The 26913-nt window shown below is 44.7% G+C and overlaps 1 protein-coding gene across 1 annotated transcript in view; it reads left to right on the top strand.

Moving 5' to 3' along the window:
• STARD13 (StAR related lipid transfer domain containing 13) overlaps positions 1 to 26913 on the top strand; it is a 987444-nt gene that overhangs the window by 440572 nt on the left and 519959 nt on the right. Inside the window, exon 4 of the mRNA XM_078657165.1 lies at positions 7294 to 7327. Within this exon, the coding sequence (XP_078513291.1) occupies positions 7294 to 7327 (34 nt within the window). The remainder of the gene's footprint in view (positions 1 to 7293; positions 7328 to 26913) is intronic.

The raw sequence follows: 26913 nt of genomic DNA, 5'->3' as shown, positions 1-26913 counted from the left end.
ACTGGCCCACCAGAAGGAGCCGAAACCCCCGGACAGCCCGACACACAGCAGACAACTCCCGCCAGTTCGAAGGCCGACGACCCTCCAGAAGGGACCACCGACCCTGGAGGCACCCGAACCCAAAGTCGCCCCCCAGCCCAGAGCGGTGGCATCCGTCGTAAACCACCAGAGGAGGAGACTGCAGAGGCAAGGCCTTGTCCAGATTGGACGACAGAGACCACCAACGCAGGGCAGGATGGATCGACAGGGACACAGGAACCAAAAGGGACAAGTCCCCCGACAAGGGATCCCATCGAGCCAGCAGGTAGGACCACAGAGGACGAAGATGGAAACGTGCCCAAGGCACCGTGAACACCGTGGCTGCCATCAGGCCCAGAAGGCGCAACCAAAGACGGACCTGGAAGGACCGACCCACCAGAAACCGACGTGCCAGGGAACACAGGGTCACAGCACGATTCACCGGCAGGAACACCCGATTCAAATCCGTGCTGAAACGGGCCCCGATGAACTGCAAGTCCTGAGACGTGGGAAGCCGGCATTTGGGGAGATTCAACAGGAAACCATGGTCCCGCAAGGCCGCACACACCAATCTCTGATCCACCAACAACTGCTCCGCGGAGGGAGCATGCAGGAGCCAGTCGTCCAGATATGGATAAACCATCATCCCCTGAAGGTGCAAAAAAGCCACCAAGGGAGCCACGACCTTGGTAAACACCCTGGGAGCCGACCTCAGGCCGAAAGGAAGAACAACAAACTGGTAATGGACCCCCAGAAGACAAAAGCGAAGGAAGGGACTGGAGATAGGATGGACAGGCACGTGATAATAGGCATCCTGAAGGTCCAGAGTGCACATGTAATGACCCTGGAGAACCAGGGGAATCACCCTCTGAAGAGTCTCCATCTTGAATGGAATCCGCATGACAAACTTGTTCAGGGCCTTGAGATCCAGAACAAGACGAAACCCTCCAGTCACCTTGGGCACCAGAAAAATGATGGAGTAAAACCCCCGGCCCAGCTCCCCTGGAGGAACCACCTGAACCGCCCCCTTGTCCAACAGAGACTGAACCCCCCGAGACAGTTCCACACGTCTGGACGGGCAGGACAGCCAAGGAGTTGGACGGACCCCCGAGTCCGGAGGCAGGCTGGAGAACTCCACACGGTACCCCAAACGGATCACGTCCAGGACCCATAAGTCTGAACAGGAGGACATCCAGGCCGAAAGAAACAACCAAAGCCGACCACCTACCAAGGATCCAACCTCGGACCCCAGATAGTCAGGAACGAGGCTTCCCAGGAGGGGACTTCGCCTTCTTGTCCCGACCCCGACCAGGCTGAAAACGACCACGACCCCTGGAAAACTGCCTGTGAGAAGAGGGTCGAAAGAAAGGCTTTGGCTTAGAAAACGCCGGAGCAGCCGAGGGCAGCTTGAAAGAGGAGGAATGTTTCTTCTCCTTGAAAAGCCGATGAAGCCTGCCCTCCAACTCAGCTCCAAACAAAATGGAACCCTGAAAGGGCAACCTCAGCGCAGCCGACTTCTGGGCCGAATCAGTCTTCCAGTCCTTGAGGACCACAATCCTACGAGCAGCAATGCAAGCACCCCCCGACAGAGCAGAGGCACGCACCACGTCGAAGGACACGTCAGATAGAAACTCCACCTGACGCTCAATGTGAGCCAGAATGTCAGAACAGTCAGTGGCATTATCCATGGAACCATACAAAGTCTTCAAGTCTGAAAGCAAAGACTGAGCCACATAAGTCCCGTAAATGCCAGCCCGCAGCGCCAGATGGGAACCAGAATACACTTTACGAAGGGACGCGTCCACCCTCTTATCAACAGGATCACGGACAACCGCATCCTCGGCCAAAGAGGTGCGCCCCACCAGACTCGCCACAAAGGAATCCACAGGAACAGAGTCCGGCAAATCCTTAGCCATATCCTGAAGGGGATACAGCTTGGCCATGAAGCGAGGAAGCAGGATGCGATCCGGATCCTTCCACTCCCGATCCAAAACCTCCTTCACACACGGATGAACAGGCATCACCACTGGTGCAGAGTACTGGAATTGGCGAAGCAAGGAACCCCCAGAAGTACCAGGGACATCATCCGCAGGGAACCCCATATTAGCCTTAACATGGCTCAACAAGTCCGGCAACATATCCTTATCGACATAATTGCCTTTCACAGAATCAGCGTCCAAACCCCCCTCCTCTGAGCCTGAAGCAGAAGAAGGTGATGGAGGCGGAACCCATCTGGACCGCGACTTGGACCTGGCCGAGGATCCCTTGGACCTGGGACCCCCCATCTCCAAAAGAGTCTCCTTAATTAGAGCCTTCAACCTGGCATCACCACCCCTGGGACGATGCCTAGAACGGGCAGGAGAAGAGGACGAAGATGCAGAGGAAGAGGAGGATACAGCAACATGCCTGCTCTTTTTAGCATGTTTCCCCATGTCAAAGTCCAGCAGGAAACACAGAGCAGAGCCAGAGCGGAGGCGTACCCCAGCCAAGCCAGCAAGCCAAGCCAGAAAGCAAGCCAGGGAGAGAGGCACTCAGGAACACAGGAAATGCACCGAGCCAAAAAGCAGCACCACGCACCAGCACCAGCAAAAAATGAATGCAGGGACAATGAAACCCACAGCCGCTTAAGAAGGAAAAAGAAACCGCTACGCGGTACTTACATGAAAGACCGGCAACGGATGTATGACATTACAACGCATACTTTTACAACGCATACCATTACAACGAATTTTTTACAACGCAAAAACTATTACAACGCATGTATTTACAACGCATGTTTTTACAACGCAGGTACCTTTACAACGCATACCATTACAACGTAAGTATTGGTAAGTATATATTAATTTTTTATTTTAAATTATTTGAAATTAATATAATTTAATTTAATTTAATTAATTTAATTTAAATGTAATTTAAATATTTTAATTTTAATTTAATTTTATTTTATTTTTACCCTGTACCCCTGTACCCTAAAAACCCAAAACTGACCCTTAACCCTAAAAATACCCCAGTACCCCAAAACCCATTTAAATAAATTTAATTTAAATAATTTAATTTAAATTTAATTTTATTTTATTTTTACCCTGTACCGCTGTACCCCAAAAACCCAAAACTGACCCTGAACCCTAAAAATACCCTTTTACCCAAAAACTGAAAACTGACCCTGAACCCTAAAAATACCCTTTTACCCAAAAACTGAAAACTGACCCTGAACCCTAAAAATACCCCTTTACCCAAAAACTGAAAACTGACCCTGAACCCTAAAAATACCCTTTTACCCAAAAACTGAAAACTGACCCTGAACCCTAAAAATACCCCTTTACCCAAAAACTGAAAACTGACCCTGAACCCTAAAAATACCCTTTTACCCAAAAACTGAAAACTGACCCTGAACCCTAAAAATACCCCTTTACCCAAAAACTGAAAACTGACCCTGAACCCTAAAAATACCCCTTAAAAACCCCCAAACATATAACATTTTAAATATAATTATATACTTACCAATACTTACGTTGTAATGGTATGCGTTGTAAAGGTACCTGCGTTGTAAAAACATGCGTTGTAAATACATGCGTTGTAATCGTTTTTGCGTTGTAAAAGTTTCGTTGTAATGGTAATGCGTTGTAAAAGTTGCGTTGTAAAGGTTGTTTCCCACCGGCAACACCTCCAAAACACTGCCGCCAGCCGATCATCGAAAACGCCTGACTTCCTGCCCCCAACAAAGGAAGTCAGGCAGAAACAGGAAGGAAGCGCCCCAGCCACACCGGAGCCGCCCCATCACCGTTGCAATCCCTCCAAGAGCGCCGCGTCCCCGAAAAGCCCGGCAGAACGGAGACGCGGCGCGGACACCTCCAGGACAAACCGGATCCAACATCAAAGTCCAGCAGGAAATACCAAGGATCCGACCTCCGAAAGAATGCAAAAAACAACCCGGAAGTGCCGCAGGAAACTCCGCAAGCCCGGCAGGCAGGAGAGACCCGGGAAGACCAGCCCTACCCGAAGCCCAGCAGCAGGTAAGCCCCAGGAGCCCAACGGCTCCTGGATCCCTGCAGAAAAAACTGTCGACAGACAGAAAAAAGAACGGGAGGCATGCTGGGTACTGTAACCTTATGTACTCCCTATAGGGAGAGGGAGGGGCGTACCAGCATTCCTGCTTTCTTTTTTCTGTCTGAGAGATGGTTAATCTCAATGGTTATTAATGAAGGGTACGAGGACAGGAGGGACCTGGGGGTAATACCTTATACTGCACTAAAACAACTGCCTAACACAAAATGTCCAGCCTTGACTTAAAGCATGTCTTCTTTCTGTCAATTATAATTTATTAATATTACTTTATTTCAGTGCTGTGCATTGTTCATACTGGCTGCCAGGCCTACACTGGCTGCCAGTGGAAAAGAGAGTCACGTTCAAGGCAATGTGCCACTGTCACCGTATTCTATTAAAGAAAGGCTCCATCTCGTAACACGTTAAATCAGGAGCCATACAAAATGTATCCCACTGGTCCCAGTACTCAGATTCTCATCACACCCATAGTCCTCTAGTCTACATGTGCTATACGCTGACCACACATACACACACTTGGCAATTACACAGAATGTCAGTACATGTTTCTGGGGTTCACATAACACTGTAACATTGCATAACAAGGGTCTCTAAACTATATTTTTCCGGTACAGAGACAGAGGTTTGGTCCTACTAATGATCCACATCAACTTAACACTCTGCCACTATCACTTTATGTGATTCACCTATGGCATTGACAATAGTTCTATGCACACTAGGAGGGGGTTCTTTGGGCACCCCTCCAGGTCACACAACACGATTTGGACAGTGCAGTACCAGAGACAGGCCTAGACCTCTATGCTCACACTAGATTAGCGTTATATATCAGAAACAAATAAAAAGGATACCAGTTTCATAAATAGTATGCACTCAGTTCAAATGTTAAGGTCAGTTCACCATGCAAGATGAACTTAGAAATGCCGTGTTTAAATCGTTTAGCCTTCAAATCCCTTAAAGTATGGCTCCTTTCTGTTCAAATCAATATAATATTTCCAGTAGTTTCATTTTAACTTTCTGTAGAGTCGGTGAATAAAAAAAAGAGAGGGAGAATGAGCAGAAATATGAATGTTGAGAGAGATTGGAAAGTGTCACTTCTCGAATTCTCAATTCATGACGTGTCACTCCCAATGATTTCCCTTCCTGTAATTTCCAATACTGTGATATCACTTCCTGTGATGTCACTATGCGTGCAAATTAGATATGACCTACACATTCTTCTCTGATCACATCCACAAAACATGGTCCTCGTCTCATCAGTTTGAGCTTGATTTATAACGGTGTTGTTGGTTCCACAAAGGACAATGTTTCTTGCTGCAGCCTTGTGTAGCACAGGTTTAAGAATATATGGCCATATTCCCCTGATCATAACATATCACATTAGCTCCCATTGGGAGGCACAAGGCATGCTTACCTTTTAAGATAGTAGTTTCTGCAGTTATGGTATGGCACATAATTAGATTATTGGAGGCTGCGCATATTGGGTCATATTAACAAACTCATTTTGGAGTACGTAAATAAGTAATCTTGTAGTACTGTTTTACTTACTCTTACATACCTTTGGGAATTAGCAGCTAAACATCTAAAATGTGAAAAGAATGGTACTATTCAGGGAATATTTGCATACAATACAAATAGAAAATGCTTTTCACTTTTACTGATAGGGTGGTAGAAGTTCCAGGGCCTATCAACAAGGTATGTAAGAGTACCGGAAAGGATACTTCTGTAGGACTACCTCCTTTATTCACAAATTCTTTTGTGAATCAGCTCCATAGTTTGCTTTTTAAGTTTATATTCCAGTATTGAGATGGCTGAAAACTTTCTAGCACAGTACCAACCTTTGGAATGAAGTGGCTCTTTTGATTTATTTTAGTAAAGAAAGAAAATGTTGTGAGTTCGGGTTATAGTAATGAACAGGGAGATTGTTATTGTAGTATATTTTTTAAATTATATGTGAATTTTATTATGTGGAACTGATCTACACTGATGCAAATGTGTATTATGGTTTTCCATTGAAGTAAACACTTGAAAAACTTGCTAAGAAAATCAAATACATTTCGCCTCGTTGTCTTTCCTCCGAAATTGAGTCAATATTCTATAAATGCAACACTGGGTTCTTTATACAATAAAGTTTATTCATTGTGGAGGTGGAAATGAAGGGAAGTGCTTTCGATGTTGTGAAAATGATGCTGGAGTGATACATATTTTTTACAGCTGTGTTAAGCTTCAAGGGTATATTGGAGATATTGAACAATTTTTGTCTTTGGTTCTTAAAACACCGGTTGTTATCACTCCTGCAATGATGTTATTAGGTAAAATACCAAAGGATAATGCACTGGAACCACTTTTTCAATATCGTTATTTTATTTTTTTGCAATGACTGTTGCACGCTTGTCCATAGCTATGGAATGGCTGCAGGAAAAACCACCGAATTTTCATCAGTGGCGTGCCAAAATGCTGAGTTTATATAATCTCGAGTGGAGCTTATTTTCTGTTAAAGGACTAAGGAAGAAAAGACTGGGCTTAAAAATTTGGACTGCATTTAGGGAATATTATGAACAATGATTTGTTAATTGGATGTAAATTGTATTGGTATTCTGATTATCACTGTGGTTATTTGCAGTTGTGCTGTATAAAGAACAATAAAAAAAAAAAGTTTATTCATTGTGCCTTTTAATATGATTAAATGCTTCATATTAGAAATCAAGTTAAGGGCTATTTAGTCCGAATTCTTCTTATGAAATAAAGTTCTACAAATTAAATTAATATGGTGTACATTAGTTCATCTGGTGATCTTAGTAGAGAAAGAGTCTCTCCTCCTTGGTCTAGTATGAGAAGGAACTGAACTCAGAGGTTCCACACAACTGGTGGAATTATCTGAAGGCACTGGATGACAGGGAAAGAGTTTTCAGAAAGGAACGCCATTTGTCCAACCTGATTGATTTCTTCGGCTGTGTAAATTGGGGCTTAAGTTGAGAACATGTGTGGCATGTAGTCTGCCTGTGGTTCAGCAAAGCAAACACTAAAACAGAGTTAGTACCTCAAAGGAAATGGAAAACGCATGTATCCCAATCCCCGAGGTGCGCTCTGACTGTGTACCCAGCTTGCTGGATGTGTCTTGTAATCAGAATTCCTAATTGTTTATCTTGTTATTGTATTTTAGATTGGTTTGGATTTTTTCCATAAGCTAAACAAATGCATATTTCATTTTGACAGTTGCGGTCTCTGAGAAGATGGAAGGAGAAAGCTGGTAAGCATGCCTGGCCTGTCTATGGAATCTGCTCTTTGGCTTATCTTGGCAAACACATTATGCTGTCTTTTGAAATCATTATAAAGTGCCTCAATTAGCATGGTTTTTAATGTCAGCAAAACTCCTCAAGCAGTGAGAGGCTGTGCCGCAGTATTTGAGTTTTATTTCCAGTGAGTACTTCAGAAACAAGGGTGGCTTTTTATATAGCTTTACATACTGTTATATACATGTGTGCTGGAAAATAACGCTTTTGTGACTCACTACAAGGAGACAAGACTGACTTATAAATGTGACAAGGATAGATTGCCATGCCAAGGGTGTCACTGGTTTGCACATAATTTGAGTTTACTTATATGCACATAGGTTAGACAAAGCCGTCAACGCTCTACAATGTGGCTAACCACTATAAACTAACTACAGCAAAAAGTTGAGATCGGATCAATTTGATAATCATCATGCCCAGAATCTTGTAGCATTCTCTAGTGTCTACTTTTCAGAGCTATTCAGAGTGGCATTTAACAGAACTCGACTTGGAAGAGAGGGGTTGTGAGCAGACTCGGTTCACTTATGCAGGGTGACTACCTCCTGGCACCCGTCAGAACCACAAACTTTACTTTCCTCTGTCAAGTGCTCTGAAGTAACTGAAAGGTGATAGGTGGTGCTTTGTGAAACTCCTCAATACATGGTAAATTGAACAATCCACGTCAAGATCATCACTGGTCTTTTAATGTTGTTCTCAACACAAGTGAATTTTCTTATTTGTAATTTTTCACCTACTTTACATTTGCTTGATATGTTGACATCATGTCTACAACAGAGGGGCAATTACTTATTTGAGACAGGGAACCGCACTATATATTATTTTTCTAAAATTCCCTTGCTAAATTTACTGACTGCTCTAGTTCTGGGGAGAGTAGCTAATCTCCACCCAGGCGATCCCTAATCTACCTTAGTGTAGAATGTCACTTTGATCCCTATAATTCCTGCCTTCCCCATGCCCACACAAGAAGGGTTGTCCTCGGGGTCCTTGTTCCTCACAACATCACATTTCCCCCCTTCTTAGTGGATACAGCACATCTTTGACAGGAGATCTCCCTCTTTCCTAAAGAAAGAAGACATGTAATATAATAGTATTTTTTGTATTGTGTAGCAGTGTTTTTTCGTTTTCATACACTCTGATTTTATCTTCTTGTTGGCAGTGTCTTCCATACTATACATATTTTTCCTAACCGAGAAAATCTCCAAAAATGGTTGAGATTTTTGCTATATACACGAAACCAACTTGACAATTGGCATCCTTTTCAGTAGAGGTCGGTATCCCAGTCAGAATTTCCTGAATGTAAATGTTGTTTGTTTTCAATAATGTATATAACTATTTAATTAGTGCTGCATTGTATGTCGAGAGGAGTTCCTGTATATCTCCCTACCCACAGTACTGGTGTTATCATTTTAGTACCGATAATTCCTTGTAATTACCAATACAAGCTCCAGCATGGCCACAAAGAAGAATATTCTGTGTGGCCAATGACAAGGGTGCAGTGCAGGACAGAACAATGCCATCTTTTGAGCGCCGGGACACCCCGTTGGGGTAGCTGTGCGCTATACAAGATACACAGATAAATAAATAAATAAATAAAACAATGCCATCTTTTGAGTAGGCCAGCTCTTTGAGAAAAAACGTATAACATATGAAAAGTCCAGAGTACCTTCAATTCTTCTCGGGTATTTTCCGTTTTTATTGAGCGGTACATCCTGTCGGGTGCTTCCTCGTCACAGAAAATGATGATGCTGTGATCACACACTCCCTAATAAACTTATAAAGTATGAGTTGCTTCAAAAGCTGATATCTTCATTAAAGAAATACTAACCAACAATGGCTGGGATCCTGGGAGATAATCTGCTCTATCACCTCTTGATATCTTCAATGTTCTAGCTGTGTGTCTTCGTATGATGTAAAATATCTCAAATGTAGCACATTTCATGAAATGTTATCCAGGTAGGCATTAAGGGCCCGATTACGTGTATGGCAGTCCACAGGACCGCCGTACTCGCAGTGGTAGTCCAAACACCACCACCACTGCCGGCCCACCTGCAGTATTCTGAGTGTGGCAGTCGGACCGTGACAGGACTGCCACATCCACCAGGATCCCATGACTGTGGTGCAGGTTTCAGGAGCAGTAATATGCTGACGGTGCCCCAGCGACACCGCAGAGCATATTATTATGAGTTGCCTGACCACTGCCCATTTCATGGCGGTGAGCCCACCATGAAATGGGTGGCAGGGAGGCAACAAAGGGGTCCCACGCAGGGCCCCTTGCCACTCCTGAGCCTGAGGGTGCATGCAGGGGCACCTGTAATTGCACCCCATTTCTGCATGGTATGTCATGCATGACACGGCAAATGCCACACCGTGCAGGAACATGCTGCAGGCCCTGTAATGGCAGCGGTCTGCTGTTAAGGCTCTCCTGTGAACCTTAAACAGCCGCCTCCATGAGACCGCAGCAGTACCACCCACCCTGGATTTAAGTCATAATCAGGCTGGCAAGCACACTACGGGCTTGGCGGTCCTCCTGTCAGCGTAGCGATGGCTGGCCAACAGGAGGACCGCCAAATTCGTAATCATGCCCTAAATATCCACAAGGTAACGTCTGACTTTAAAATATTTTGTGCATTCATTGAAGTTATGCATTTTTTTCTGTATTTTCCTCTAATGAAAATGTAGACGCCTAATTACAAGGATAAAGGAGGGAATTACTACGGCAGCCCAGTATTTCTTTGCCTGTCCACTGACGCATAAATCAAGTCATGTTTTGGTGGGTTACTTTAGTTGACTGGTAACACTGATATACAAACAGACCTATCCAACCCAGGGACCTGCAATCTACAAAAAGTTTTTTCATTGTCGCAGAAAGGTGAAAAAAATAGGCCTAAGTGATGATTCTCTGTAAATATGATACATATACATCCTTGCGCATAGGTTAGACATAGCCGGCAATGAGTCCAACCATTACTCACTAACCACAGCAAAAAGTTGAGATCGGATCAATTTGATAATCTTCATTCCCAGAATCTTGGGGCATTCGCGAGTGTTTACTTTTCAGAGCTATTCAGAGTGGCATTTAACAGAACTTGGCTTGGAAGAGGGGCTGTGAGCAAAGAACTCCAGACACGGTTCACTTATGCAGGGTGACTGCCTCCTGGCACCCCTCAGAACCACAAACGTTACTTTCCTCTGTCAAGTGCTCTGAAGTAACTGAAAGGTGATAGATAGGCAGTGCTTTGTGAAACTCCATAATACACGGTAAATAAATGACGCAATGCTCCCTTTTTACACCTCAATCACCTAGACATGTATCTGTCTTTGTTTGGTGTGGTTTACACCTTTCGTACCAAACATTTTTGACTCGGCGCCAGTGTGTGCAATTGAAACTGCTTGTGGTTAGCAGCCGACACCACAAATCACAAAATGGCGATACATATTCTTCTCGCCTCACACAGGGCATCTCTGTTCACCCCCAGAACAGTGTGTTCACTCTGTGCAGACTTAACCCTAAGGGCACTGTAGTTCGCATACCGCAGAATAATCAACACAATATTTGTAAACATGACTACGGAATCTGAAAGCTGTTTTCTCAGAGTAGGTGTACAGAAATAACACAGGGAGTTGTGTAAAATAAGGGAGGGCTTTGTTTCTTTTAAATACAGTAAGAAACTAAATATAGCCGGCGGCCAACATATTCACCCAAGCAATACTCTCTCGAGCAGCGCTCCTTGGGGCGGGCACGGGAGGTGGTGCACTGCAGCAAACAGTGACGTCCTTGACTCATCTTGCTGGCTGCTATGATATTAAACATAGAAGCCTGTGTCGCTCAGTCTTGGAGAGACAGCAGAGGGCGCTCGCGGTATCTGAGCTGCTGGGAAACGGCAGCACTGCACCGGTTGCAAAGAAGAGTTTGAGGCAAGGAAAAAAGAATTCGCCTAAAAGGCTGGCAAAATAAGGAGGTGGGAAGTATATTTACTGCTCACGTTTAAATGAAACGTCGACGTCATTATGGGACAAACCACAGTCACTATTATGACGAAATAATGAACTTGTCCCAGAAAATATGACAAGTGAGGCTACAGAACGGGAAGTACACAGCGGAATATGTTATGAGGGACTTTTGGATAGGGTTGTTCAAGTGTGTGTGGAAGATATTTGGACTGTAGGAAGTCTCTGGGGTGGTGCAGTGTTTAAGTGGGGATTCAGGCAGGCTGGAAGGGGCAATGGGTACAGGCATGGAAGCTGCAGACCCCAAGATGCTGACTGTGGTGGGTGACACTAAAGTGTGGCACTGGAAGGGAGAGTGTTATCGTAGGATGGGTGCCACGGTCCCTGAACAGAACACTAAGGACGCTGAGGCCCTGATTACGAGTCTACAGAGAGTTCTACGGGGTAAAACAATTTCTTAGTAAACAAAAAATAGTAAATTGGCAATGTCTTTCCTGAATAGCAATCAATGTCAATCAATGTCTAGTAAGTACTTTAGACAAGGATGAAAGTTAAAACACTCCATAAACGAAAGTTCAATTTTCTATGTATATTATTTATTTCAAAAGTTTTTATTGGAAGTTTCAGGGTTATATATCATACAAATCAGAAATTGCAATGTACATACAATCAATACTTGTAATTACACATCATTCAGCATAAAAATGCATTATGTCCCTTGGTGGTGGTCATTCGGGACGATCTTGAAGACAATGTGGCAAACCACCATGTAGCCTTCCTAGGCTGGGTTCCTGAGGGGCTATAAAACAAGGGAATTGGAGTTGGAAAGGAAAGGAACGGAGTACATAAGAGGAAGAACGAGAAAATAGAAAGAGAGAATAGAGGTTAGAGGTGAGATGTAAGAGGTAAGAAGCTAGATGTAAGATGTAAGATGTTAGATGTTAGATGTTTGATGGTCCACCACGATGCGGCTTAGCAGTCCAGGTTACGAGTGACGGGCTATTTAAGCTGTGAGAAAGTATGCACGGCCCCCCGGTATGTATATCATTTATAATAGCCAATTTAGTATATGACTGTCACATACACAGATAGCAAATCAAACAACGTGACTTTAGTGACCCATGTGACGTATTTTGGAAGTTGTATATAGTGTGAACTAGACCCGAAGGTATCAGAGCTCTTTACACGAGCACCAGTTACATTACAGACGGACACATTAATTTTTGTTAGGCACAGGGAGATTAAGTGATTTGCTCAGAATCACAGAATGTTGAGCGTCCCTGCCGATACCCGAACACAGTTCCCCAGCTCTGAGGTCGACCACCCTAGCTGTTAAGCCACATTCTCTGCCCTAACATATGGAGAATGCGTGCCATAGACCGATATCATAAGAATACAAACATCCACGTATATGGAATATGAATTAGTGTAGGCCCGTCCCTTTTTGAATCCACAAAATTCCGGGAACACCCTTTGGAATTCCTTCTTCTTAGTAAAAAGGTGATGAGACTATGTACATGCGCCAATCAAGAAGCGTCGACATTGAATAAATGTCACAGCGGGACTTCCTCAGGACTTGTATATGACATGTGGACAGCCAAATCGAAAAGACCCCTCCAGTCCTGGATGGAATCAGAATCTAAGCGACAGATAGGTATCCTGAATTATCACTCAGGTGTGGGGCAAGTCATCACGTCACAAATGAAAAGTCCTGGCTTTAATCAGCGGAAGACACTGTAATCCGAAAAAATTATTTAGGATGCAAGTTAAAAAAGAACAAAATTCCTGGTTTCGAGTTACAAGGCAATTAATCCTTGGGGTGCGAGTTAAAAGTAAATTCCACCATCCGGTTGGAATCTCTGCAACATTCTGGCACTGAATGCCACAGTTCATCACCGCCAGACTTGTGTGGCGGTGGCGGTGGCGGTGGCGGTCTCCCCACCACCCTATTACTAGATGGGCGGCGGGACCGCCACTGTCCCGCCAGAGCCACCAAGGAACCGATGATTCCTGGTAGTGTTGCAGTGGTCAGGAGGCATCCCTATGCATGGTGGACCGCCACGGTTCCGCCAAGCATATTTGGAGGTTCCTCTCCGCCAGAGTTTTCATGGTGGTTCCTCCTCCATGAAAACCAAGGTGGAGATGAAACATAGGGGGTCCTACATGGCCCCCTGATTCCTCTATGCCCTGTGGATGCACACAGGGGGCACAACATGTGCCCCGCCCTGTGTGCATCCACATCAGTTCCTGCACAACAAGGACTTTTTAGTCAATTCCATGCAGGAACAATTTTTGGCATTCCCATTGTGGTGCCTGTTTTTGAAAAAGCCCGCCGGACAGGAGAAAGGCCGGGTCTTGTTGCTCAGTGGACTAATGCATCCACTGCAGGGGCCTGTGTTCGACCTTATGGTCATAGGTTAGAATCCTGGCGGGTCCACTCATCCTTTCATCCATCTGAGGTCGATAAAATGAGTACTATTGTGTTGGGTAACAATGCACATCTGTTATTCAGCGCCAAGATACCCTGTTAGGGGTGAACATGCACTTTACAAATATATATGTTATGTTATGTTAAAACTCCTAATCTGGTGGGCGGTCTGACTATGGCTTTGGCGGTGCGGCAGCGGGTTGGACTCAGCACCGCACTGCCAAAGTCATAATCAGGCCCTAGGAGAGACCTCAGGACACCAACTGTGGAGTACGATAGAAAAAGCATGGAATTCGGGACACTTGTATTATCGGATGGGTGTAAAGGTCTCTGAACTGAAGAAAAAGGACACTATGGGGGATCCGAGGACGCTGACTGTGGTAGGTGACAGAAAACATTGGTACAAGAAGGGAAAGTTATATAGTAGGAAGGGTGAAAATGTCCCTGAACTGAAAACAAGGGGCACTAGTTCAAGGGATCAACGAAGGGTACTGAAGGTCAAGGACTTAATGAACCAGCTTCCAACCTGCCCTAATGTTGTCTCATAGGTTAACTTATATACGGGATACTGTATTTTAGTGCCACCTGCAAGTAGGAAGGGCATTTATCTTGTGTGATGTGGATGGGAGAGCGTGATGGCAGACTCACATGAAGAAGCAAATACTTAAACAACCCTTATCCCTTCGTTATCCTATTCAATCCAAGTAGCAGACTCACACATCCACCGCTAACATTAACTCATATTTTCCTATAATAATTCACCGCTAATCCTTTTGGGTTCCGGAGTAACGAGCTACTCGCGGAAAATCACTTTGATGCCTCGTCAGGGGTAGTAAGCGATATATAAATACAAGTATACACAAAACATTTCTCACTCGGCCAATACGTTTCAATCAGACGTCAATCATGACTTTTTAGAACTTCACCTGGTTCAAGAAAGTATTTTGAGTAGAGACCTACAGCAGTTTTAACACAATTGGTAAAAATATGTATCATGTAGTTCTATTAGTTAACATATGTAGGTTCTTCTATTTATTATACAAGGGTACTAAATTGATGAAATATGTATGAAGTAATCAAGATGGTATAAAATTGATGTAAATAAAAGACATGTATTAACTGACTTAAAATGGTCTGGCCACAGCAGACTTAATCTTTTTGGCCAAGTGGGAAAACTTTCTTGATAATAAGTATTTGCTTCCTCCATTCTCTTGGCCTCAAATGAGTTCAAGGTTTTCAACCTGTAGGTCCCCTATTTTCAATATAAGAGTCACATTAAGAAACAACTTTATGTGACTTTATAATCCCTTTCTTTCTGATGTCTGCTCTAACCCTGATGTGCCTCACTGTTAACAGCTATTGTCAGTCGGTAATTGAACAAAATATCGAGTTATAAATATCGAGGCACACAAATATCGAGTTTTTAATATCATGGGACATGAATATTGTGGTGCAGAAATATTGTGGCCATAAATATCGATTTTTGGGTAAGTAATATCATTAAACAATAATATTGTTGTTTTGTATATCGTTTGCAATAATGTTGTTGTAAAAAATATAGTTTTTTAATGATTTCATGTATTTTAGTTTATATTTTAATTGTATACGTTATATATTGTTTGTAAAATGGTTGTTAGTAAGTTTGAAATATTGTTTATAATTTTAAGTGTTTTATAATTTTTAATGTAATTATTAATAGTAATGTATTGTGTTCTAAGCAGGTTGTGAGGATTGCATGATTACAGGGTGGGAAGTTAATTACGTATAATTAATAAAAAAAAATTAATATGAATGTAATCGTTTTGTTTTGTAAGTGATGTTTTAGCTTCGAATTGTTTTGTTTGTAGGAGTATAGGGTGGGAAGTAAATGAATTAATAATTTATTAATTATTAATTGTTTATTATTAATTAGTTCATTGACAATTGTGTAAATTGTGTGATTATTATATATTTTAATGATATTTTGTGTGTGTTTTTTTGTGTTTGTAGGAGTGATAGGGTGTGAAGTTAATTAAATAATAATTAATCAAATAATTAATTTAATATTAAATATTTAATTGATAATTAGGTAAATTGTTTACTTATTTTTTATGCTATATTTTAGGTGCGGGTTGTGTTTGTAGAGGTATTGGGTGGAAAGCTAATTAAGTAATAATTATTACATTTTTATTAAATATTTAATTTATTAATAAATATGTAACATTTTTGTAATGATATTTAGTAATTTTTTTTTTTTTTTTTTTTTTGGTTCGTCCCCGAGGATGTGGTCCCCAGGGCTGAAAATTGTCCGTGAGGCGGTCCCTTAGGGAAAGGGAAGGGGTCCACATAGCCGCCCTTCCTAAAATAAAAAAAAGAAGATTAGAGGGCCTCAGGACTAAATTGGGCTTCTCCCCCCTAAGCAGCAGTGTACCCGGAGGCATGTTTCCAGAGTGGGGGACAATGGGGGCGTGGCCTCTGATCACCTCTCAGCAATCCAGCTATGTGGGCCTTACTGGAGGTAACAGGAGGGCTAGTTGGCCCCCAAGGACTCTCAAGAGCCATGGGAACTTCATCCCCCAAATATTACTGCACCAGGATGCCCATTTGCAGAGTGGTGAAGAAAGAGGGTGTGGCCTGCTATCAGATCTCAGCAATCCTGCTATATGGGACTTACTGGAGGTAATAGGAGGGGTAGGTTGCCCCCAAGGACCCTCAATAGCCAAGGGGACTTTATCTCCCTACTAGTAGTACGCCAGGAGGTGTGTTTGCAGTGTGTTGTGGAAAGGGGCGTGGCCTGCTATTAGATCTCAGAAATCCTGTTGTATGGGACTTACTGGAGGTAATAGGAGGGGTATTTGGCACAAAATTACCCTAAATAGCCAAGTGGACTTCATCCTACACAGCGGAATTCCTGTCAACTGGTCAGGGGCCCGCCCCCTTTCTCCACTACTCTGGAAACATGACTACTACTTTAAAAACCATAGAAGTTCACTGAAAAAATAAAGGTTATAGGGGTGTTATAGCTAGGAAATGGAATTTAAAAAACCTTAGAAATTCACTGAAAAAAAACAAAGGTTACAGTGATGTTAGAGTTAGGCTGACATTTCACTAGTAGAAAACCAAAGAAATTCAGCAGTTATAGTTAGCTGAGCTAACTATAACTCAAGCCCCCACAATGCACTGCTTTTGTCCTCAAATATTGCATCACTCATGACATAGTCAGTGACATCACTCATGACATCACTCATTACATATCGAATGACATCACTGATGATATCATCCACATAATCTCTGATGCAACCACTCACTCCCCCATTTAACCTTTCATACACCCACTCCAACTTTCACACTACCATTCTCAAAACCATTGACACAACCATACCAGTACTTACACACCCACTAACTGATTCATAGGTCTACACACACATTTATTTATTTTATTTTTAGAATTTTCTATAGCTCGGACCAGACCCAGGGTAGGGTATCAGAGCACCTTACAGAGAGTAAATAAAAACAAGTAGCAAGATAAGGCAGTAAATAATATCAACATGTTTTGTCAAAAGATCGGAGGTGCACAGGCGACAAAGATAATCTGAGTAACAGGTAATAGGTGCGAGGGAGTCCTTAAAAGGGGAAATGAGGCAAGTATAAGGATGTAGAGCTGGATTGGAGCCTGTGTGAATTTACGGGAGGAATTTGCACATCAGGAATGATTTTTCTCCTCTTTTGAACAGAATCCACTCAGTCACTCATACAGCAACTCATACACCAACTCACTCACTAACACAGCCCCTGATATATCCACTCTTACACCCAAACAGTCACTCTTACACTGTCAGTCAACCATAGTGCTACTCATACATCTACTCACTTACCCATAGTCAATCACACAGCCACTTACTCACCTATACAGTAATACACACACCGACTCACTTATTCATACAGATACTAACACATACACACTCACCTATAGAGTCACTGACACAAGCACACACTCACCCATACAACCACTCTCACAATCACTCACACATGCAGTCACTTATATACTACAACACTTGCCTGTACTTCATTTAACATATGCAGTTACTCACCCATATACTACTGACATATCCATTCACTCACCGACACAGCCATATGCACACTCATACATCCCTAAAGCCCCTCACAGATGCAATTATGAACCCATGCAGCCACTGACTTACCCATTCAGTCATCCATGCAGGCAGTCATGCACCCCCTCACCAACCCACACAGACACTCATACACCCATACAGGTACTCCGACAAGCAATCAATAAACCATTCAACCACTCATGTACCTACTCATAGGTCAGCAAACTATAACTACTGAATTTCTTTGGTTTTGTACGAGTGAAATGTCAGCCTAACTATAACGTCTCTGTAACCCTTGTTTTTTTTCAGTGAATTTCTAAGTTTTTTTCAATTTCATTTCCTAACTAAAAGGCCCCTGTAACCTTTGTTTTTCAATATAGGTCAATAGAGCTTAACTGTGCATCAGAAACTAGTTACTTTGCGCAAAAATGTATGTAATATGCAGGTGGCAGGACGTTTCACTGATAAAATGCATAATGTCCTTGTTGGACTTGGCCCTTTCTGCAGGGTCATCCACAAACATTTTGCCTTCACCCTCCTGTTTTCTGAACCCCTTGTTGTTGACCTTCATAACTCTGTGCACTTTACCACTGCTAACCAGTGCCAAAATGTGCTCTCTCCTTTAAACCTGGTGGAATCGGCTTACACCCAATTGGCATATTTAATTTACTTGTAAGTCCCTATTAAAGTGGTACTACATGTGCTCTGGACCTGTAAATTAAATGTTACCAGAGGGTCTGCAGCACAGACTGTGCCACCCACTTAAGTAGCCCTTTAGACATGCCTCAGGCCTGCCATTGCAGCCTGTGTGTGAAGTTTTTAAACTGCCAGGTCGATATAAATAAATCTTTTGCCAAGCCCAAACCTCCCTTTTTACTATATCTAGGTCACTGCTAGGGTAGGACCTGAACAACCCAGAGGGCAGAGTATTTAAAAAGTTAGACATGTACTTTTAATTTTTACATGTCCTGGTAGTGGAAAACTCTTAAATGTGTTTTTCACTACTGGAAGGCCTACCTCTCCCATATGATAACATTGGGTTACCTTATTACATTTAATAACTAAGAACTAATTATTATTTGGAGAGTAGAAATATTGAGTTTGGTGTAAATGGAATTGTAATTAAGAAGTGTCCTTAATGGAAAGTGGGATTCTTAATCACAATTGTGAAAATGCCATTTTTAGAAAGTTGGCATTTTCCTGTCCCAACCATTTGGTGCCTGCATCCTTAGTCACGTGACTAGGTGTAGTTGGCAGTTGGTGTTTGTGTATAAATTTAATCCCAGACAGTGAGACAAAGGAAAGATAGGTGATGACAGGATGGCCCACTGTGAGTTAACGAGGGGAAGAAGCTGTCACTTACCACACTTGAACATCAAAAAGGCTCTCCCTGAGCCAGCTCACTAAGGGGTTTGACACCAGGCTACTGTGATCACAGACAATTTGGGGCCCGGGCAGGAGGGCAGGAAATTCCAACCACCTCTGTGAGGTGGAAGCCTCTGGAAGTTTCTCCTACTTCAACTTGGGCACCAGGTATACATAATGGACCCTTAGACCCCACTCTTCAGATCGCTTCTGTACCTGTAGACTCTGTCATGATGAAGGACTGACAGCTGTGAATTCTGCCCTGTCAACCTGCTTTGCAGCCCAAGGACAGCTCTGCTGCCCAAGTACTGCGTTTGCTGCACCAGGACTCTTCTCCTGTGAAGCTGCCCTGCTGAAACCAGCCTGCCTGTGTGCCCCAGGACAACAAGATCTCCAAGGGTCAGTCGATTGACCACCTGTCCTTACGTCACAGGGACACACCGGCCAAGCTCCCACACTTCCGACGCAGGACCATGCGTCGGTTGGTCGGCTCAACCAGTCTGACCCAGCATGGCCCATCTCGACACCGACAACTAGCCTAGCTCAACTCAGTGTGGCCCATCTCAATGCAAATCCTTGCAAACCCCACCGACTTCACCATTACCCCCAGGATGACATAACCTGACCTCAGTGCCAACACATTGCTACGCAAGTCTTCATAAGCCCCAGTGGCTTCCTTGAGTTCGACACAGGACTTTGAAACGCAAGCTCCCATCGACAGTCACTGACTTCCCTGTGTAGCACATCTTCACTCACGCTGTTTCATCTCAACGTCCATGTCGACAGTTTCTCAAATCTGGCTAGCGTAACTCAACACAAGGACTTTCATCACTCCACAGCTAGGATTTAAGGTACTCTTGTTCGGCCGTCCTAACTGGGTAACTGTAGCCGGCCCACACTCTATCACAGTTGGCCTCATATTGTTGCTTTGTCCCGGTCGAGCTCAACCAGTTAACCACAGTTGGTACCTTGTGCTTTTTGGTACTATATTAATTTAAACCCTTATAACCACTTATCTCTGGTTTTACGTATTAGATTTATGTCATTTTGGCCTCAAAGTATGTATTACATTTTTCTCTATTTTCCTAATTTGGTGTTAGATTTTTCTTGTTTTGTGTTTTCATTTTATTACTGAAGTGCTACATAATTTCTTTACACGTTGCCTGAAAACGAAACCTGACTGCTAGGTGCCAAGCTACCAAAGGGTTGAGCACATGTGAATTTGTGGTTACTTGTACCTTCACCTTAACAGAGAATTTTTGGTTGCTGCCTAAGTGGGTTTGAATTATATGGCTTACAGGCCTACCTGAATCATGAACATAACCAAGCATATGTAAAAGCACTTTAAGTTCTGAACCACTGTAAAATGACATCTGTTTTTTTTATTTAGAACACATTAGTATTTTCTTGGTGTATGTGTAAACGCTAATAATGTTAGATGTAGGAATATATGTTCATGATACAAGTAGGATTTACATTTTCACAGCTCTTCAAGCCTGCTTTCATTCATTAATTCCCTCGGGTATTTTTTCCAATGGGCAAAAAAAGATCACAAATAAAATTAATGCCCTGCAAATTTTCACATGAGCGAATATACACATCTATTTCTGCTTATGCAAAAATGGAATTCATAAATATTTTCCATGAGTGCGTCCAGAAACCCAAATCTGTCCAGGTTTTTGAAACGTTTCTGAATTTCTGAAAGCCGTAAATCTACACGAGACTGTAAACATTCGGTGCAGTTTCAGCAACTTCAATAAGATTCAAAACAATCAGCTTATAGGCTCTTTTTCAACATATTTGAACACAAAATGAGACGTACAAATCCGAACAGTATCCTTCACTTGGATGAAGATAACCTTTCTGTTTGTATGTTAGACCTGCACCTTGCAGTGGTAGTGTCATATATTCCATGACAGGCCAATTTTTTTCCTTCCAATGTGCAAATTGAAAAAGTACAATAGAGTAGAAAATATTCATTTTGCTGGTGCAACCCGCCTCCTCACTCACTGTAATATCTAGTTTGGTTTTCGAAAGGACACCCTCCCCAAGGGATAGGCATGAGTCATTCAATCTTGTGATGCTGGCTCAGACAGTAGCTCTCCAATTTCTGCATTCAGTTACGAAGCATTTGCAGGGGTGTAGCTTTAGGGGAAGGGGGGGTAACACTGCCTCCCCCCTACCTTTAAAAGTATTTTCTGCTAAATAGTTGAGTACAAGTGCCTTCATTTGGGTATTGTGAGATGTTGGTCCGATTTCTGCAGAGATATTTACATAAACACAGACAAAAAGACACACACACTCTCTTCCCTCTCTGTTTTGAAAGTCCTAAAAATATTGGTTATTTTACAAAATATACATTTTTTCTTCTCATGTGTCCTGCTTGTCCTATAATGTATTGAACATGATATGCATGCCAGCCTGATTGACAGACACCTGAAGCTCTCCCTCCCTCCCTCATCTTACTGACCAAGCTACGCCCCTGAGCATCTGGGCTGTTCATTAGTCTGCTTGTAAACAGAGAGAAATGGAGGATTCATCCAAGTTGTATAAAAATTACATGTGATCCTGGGTCACAACAAGTTATATAACAGACAATCGATCTTCGATGTTCTTCAATTTGCAATTTAAAAGCTACTTAAATGCGCTGTAATAAAAAGCACGAGCCATAATGAGATATTTAAAAATATTCATCGTTATAAATAAATTTTAAAAAAGACTTCGCATTCTGTTAAATTTATCAGTTGATACATGTTATTTGAGCTGCTATCGTGATTTCGTGCCTGAAGGTTTTGCAATACATACATTCCGTATGCATGATTCTACCATGTTATCTCTGTTTGTTTTTTGTGGACAACAATGAACTTATGTTGCGTGTCGCCCAGAGTCGGAGGGGCTGGTATTGAATTTGTCCATTTTCAATTGGGCCCCCAAGTGTGGGGCCCTGTCCTTCCCTATAGTTAAGCCGACAATGTAAGGTCAAATCCAGCCACAACAGTAAGGGCAGAGGAGGGCAGGTCACCACGGGTCCAGCCCCTGGAGCAATGACAGCTCTGTCACACCTCTGCTTGATCAGGGACCACAGGAGTTCAAGAAGAGGCAGCTTACACTAACCCCCAGCCTGCTTATCTTGGAGAACCCAAAGAGGCAGCAGGGGCAGCCGTGGAAGAGTTCACCAACCACGGCAAGGCTGTAATGTGTAGCCCTGACCCAAGATCCTACCAGGTGGGGACTCCTGGCGCCCTCTGCCAGTATGTCCTGCATCAGTCGGTCCCACCGCCGACAGGCCTAGGGACCCCAACACAGTCTTTCTCAACCCAACGGGACCCACAACGATGCCTGGGTTATCTAGGTTACTGTGCTCCCAGGCCTCCGTCGCTACTCAAGTTGGGGCCGATCCAACTCCCAGGATCAACAATAAGGCAGGGCCCAGGTAGGGCACAGGGTGATGAGGCGATACAAGGGCCTGTGCTCAAGCTCCAAGATGGCAAGCCGCACACTCGCAGCCCAGCACACAGGCCCGAGGGAGCACCAGGCAAGACTTCCTCCAGGCAGTCACAAGTCCCTCAGGCGGTATTCGGACACCCTGCCCCATGCCCACAACTTACCGCGATCAGCAGGCGCCATCCACGGGTGGCCATCCAAGTGCACAATAGGCAAGCGAGCACGCTCTGCTATTCTCGGATGGGCGTCATGTTGCCTCGTCGAGCAGGCATGCATTTCCCATTTGCATCCATGCTGCTCAGAAATCCTGCGATCGGGCTTCCTTGCTGCAGTGGGCCAGATGATGAGCCCTGACAGTCATTCGTGGGCATATGATGCAGGATGCCATTGGATTGTGGACAAGACATCGTTAGGACGCGTCTGCCATCTTGGCTGCGCCCGCCACACTCCCAGGGGCTAGGATCTTAGCACAAAAAATCCTTCACAGGGCAAAGTTTGTGCATAGTAGGATTTGGTGAAGGACTGGCCTCTCCGCAAAGAGTGCTGTAAAACGCGGTGCCAAATACGAATGTTTTTTTGTCTTCACCCCACGGGACTCCCCTGGAAGGACAAAGGGTGTTGGACTACCGCTTCCATCCATTTGGGGAGCATTGCAGATGAAGCCATAGACAGCGAGAGTGTGAATGGAGCACGATAATGTGTCCACACGGTACCTAACCTCTGCTTTATGTCAGCACAAGGTGTGGTACCTAACCTCTGCTTTATGTCAGCACAAGGTGTCATGTCCTATCGTCTCTGCTCTGCACCAGAAGGGTTTTAACATTTTCACACTGTCTGCTGGTGACACACGTTTATGGCACTGAAGCCCAGAGCAGCAATCCTATGTACCTCTTTGTTGCCCCAACTCAAAACATGGATCATTGACACCGTTTCTACTACCTACCCTATCCTCGAGTTCATGGGGCAAAGTAATCATGTGTGTGTTTAATAGAAAAAATGAGGCAATTAGAGATAAACGGCCTAATGAAATTAGGTTGTCACAAAAGTCAATGCAATCCAAAAGATTCAAAGACTTTTTTCTCTATTGCATCTTTAGTGTTGAAATTAATTGTATAAGCAAACAAGAATTCAGGGCAGGTTTGAGTCATTTTCAAAGAATGCTTTTATAGTTATGCGGACACTGTGAGATTTTAGTTCTGTTCAGAGCACGAAAATATATGGAACAGATCAGAAAATGATGGTGCAGTGCTGTGCAGGCAGTGCTGTTTTAATGTACACATGGTCCTACTGTAGTGCAGTTCAGACGAAGCAGTTGTTCAACTGTTCATGTACTGCTCAGATGGTTCAGTTTTAGCACTGCTCATTGTGCACTTTTAGTACGTTTTCGATCAGGCTTCTGAGACAATGATGTTTAGTAGTGTACAGACGTTCTAATACTGTAGTAATAGTAGAGTTCAATCGAAGATGTTTTGGTACACTTCTTTCGTACAGTTCAGAAAGTGCTGTTATGATAGTGATCAGAAATTGCTGTTGAAGTGTATGGCTTGGGCAGTGCTGCTTTAAACAGTTGAGTCAGTGGTGTTGGTACAGTTCAGGCAGTGCTGTCTGAGTCGGAGGAGGAATCGCCATCGTCCACAAGAACAGCATCAGGGTCTCGACTAGCACTGATGACGTGCTCAGCACTGCCGAACACATGCACCTCCAGATCCACACAGACCCTGACTCCACCCTCAGAGGCACCCTCGTCTACCGACCCCCCGGACCCCACGCCCAGTTCAGCGACTCCATCGCCGACTTGATCAGCACGCACGCCCTGACTTCCACCGACTACATCCTCTTCGGAGACCTCAACTTTCCCCTTGAGAACAACAACGACAACAACTCCACAACCCTGATCGATAACCTCGCCAACCTCAGACTGAAGCAACTCGTCACAAAGCCCACCAACTCTGCCGGCCACATGCTCGGCCCCGACTTCTCCTCAAGCCCGCACGTCTCCGTCAGCCACACCACCGAACTCCTCAGGACTGACCACCGCTGCATCCACTTCGCCTTCCAGAAGCCCACCACACACCACCGCACCCAACAGATCCCCCACCGCTGCTGGAGCAAAATCACCAAAGACCAACTACACGCAAACCTCGCTCTCAGCCCACCCACCGAACCATCCAACACCGACGACGCTGCCCACAGCCTCAGATGCTGGATCGAAAACTGCGCCAACACCATCGCCCCACTGAAGAAACCCCCCCACAGAGACACCAGCAAGAGGACAAGCTGGTTCACCCCAGAACTCCTAGTCTCCAAGCAAGCGTGCCGGAAACTAGAGAAGAAATGGCACAGTGAACAAACTCCGGACAGCCACGCAGTACACAAGGACGCCATCCGCAACCACCACCACCTCATCAGGGCGGCCAAGAGGACCTCCTTCAAAGACCGCCTCGACAACAATGCACGCAATAGCAAGGAGCTCTTCAACATCATGAAGGAACTCGCCAACCCCAGCTCCAACACCAACGACATCCAGCCGTCGCAAGACCTGTGCAACTCCCTCGCCACCTTCTTCCACCGCAAGATAGCAGACATCCACGACAGCTTCAACACCAAGACAGCCCCAACAGACAGCAACACAACAGACCCTCCGCACACCATCGACCATGATCCCCTGCTAGCCTGGGCCAGCGTGAGCATCGATGACACCATCAAGACCATGCGCACAATCCACTCCGGCTCTCCGTCAGACCCATTCCCGCACCACGTCTTCAACAGAGCAAGCAGCTCCATCGCACCCCACCTGCGCAACGTCATCAATCTCTCCCTCGAGACCACAACCCTCCCAGAGATCTGGAAGCATGCTGAGATCAACGCCCTACCTAAGGCAGACCCAAGAGACCTCAAGAACTTCCGGCCCATCTCTCTGCTCTCCTTCCCGGCCAAGGTCATCGAGAAAACTGTCAACAGACAGCTAACCCGATACCTCGAAGAAAACAGAATTCTGGACCCTCCCAGTCAGGGTTCCGCAGCAACCACAGCACCGAGACTGCCCTCATCGCCGCCACCGATGACATCAGGACCCTTTTGGACAATGGTGAGACTGCAGCACTCATCCTCCTAGACCTCTCTGCCGCCTCGCCTCCACGTCGCAGGGATCTGAGACAAGGCTCTGGATTGGACCACCTCCTTCCTCTCCAGCAGAACTCAGAGCGTCCACCTCATGATCTCCTACGCCGACGACACTCAGCTGATCCTCTCCCTCACCAAGGACCCCATCATCATCAAAGCCAACCTCCACGAAGGAATGAAGGCCGTCGCCCACTGGATGAAGACCAGTTGTCTGAAGCTGAACTCGGACAAGACGGAGGTCCTCATCCTCGGCTCCAACCCTTCAGGCTGGGATGGCTCTTGGTGGCCAATGGCACAGGGGGCAGCCCCAACACCCACTGACAATGCACGCAACCTGGGAATCATCCTCGACTCAACGCTCTCAATGACCAAGCAAGTCAACGCCGTGTCCTCCTCCTTCTTCTACACCCTCCGCATGCTCCACAAGATCTACAGATGGATCCCGACAGATACAAGAAAGACAGTCACCCAGGCCCTTGTCAGCAGCAGACGCGACTACAGAAACGCCCTCTATGCGGGAGGCCCGACCAAGCTCATCAAACGACTACAACGCATCCAAAACGCCTCGGCATGACTGATCCTTGACATACCACGCCACGGACACATCACCGCTCACCTGAGAAACCAGCACTGGCTCCCCGTCAGCAAGAGGATATTCTTCAAGCTCCTCACCCATGCACACAAGCCACTCCACAAGACCGGCCCAGCCTACCTCAACAGACGGCTCTCCTTCTACAACCCCAACCGCCAGCTACGCTCCGCCGACCTCTCACTCGCCACCGTCCCACGCATCCGAAGAACAACCACCGGTGGGAGATCCTTCTCCCACCTCGCTGCCAAGACATGGAACACACTCCCACTGAGCCTACGACAGACCTAAGACCTGCTGACCTTCAGGAGGATACTCAAGACCTGGCTGTTCGATCAGTAGCGCCCCCCGCCCCCCGGACCTTGAGACCCTTGCGGGTATGAAGTGCGTTTTACAAATGATTGATTGATTGATTGATTAGTTCTCTTTTAGTAAGTTTTGTTTTAAGTAGCACTCTTATTACTCTGACAATCTCCTTCAGACAGGTATTGTCGCATGCTCGGCTCTTACTGTACTGGCCAGGCACAGTGACCTTTAAGTATAAGTATTTGATTA

Source organism: Lissotriton helveticus, chromosome 8 (genome assembly GCF_964261635.1).
Source record: "Lissotriton helveticus chromosome 8, aLisHel1.1, whole genome shotgun sequence".
NCBI classification, from domain to species: domain Eukaryota; kingdom Metazoa; phylum Chordata; class Amphibia; order Caudata; family Salamandridae; genus Lissotriton; species Lissotriton helveticus.
Note: the sequence above shows the minus strand (reverse complement) of the source record. Positions and strands in the feature narration are given on the sequence as shown.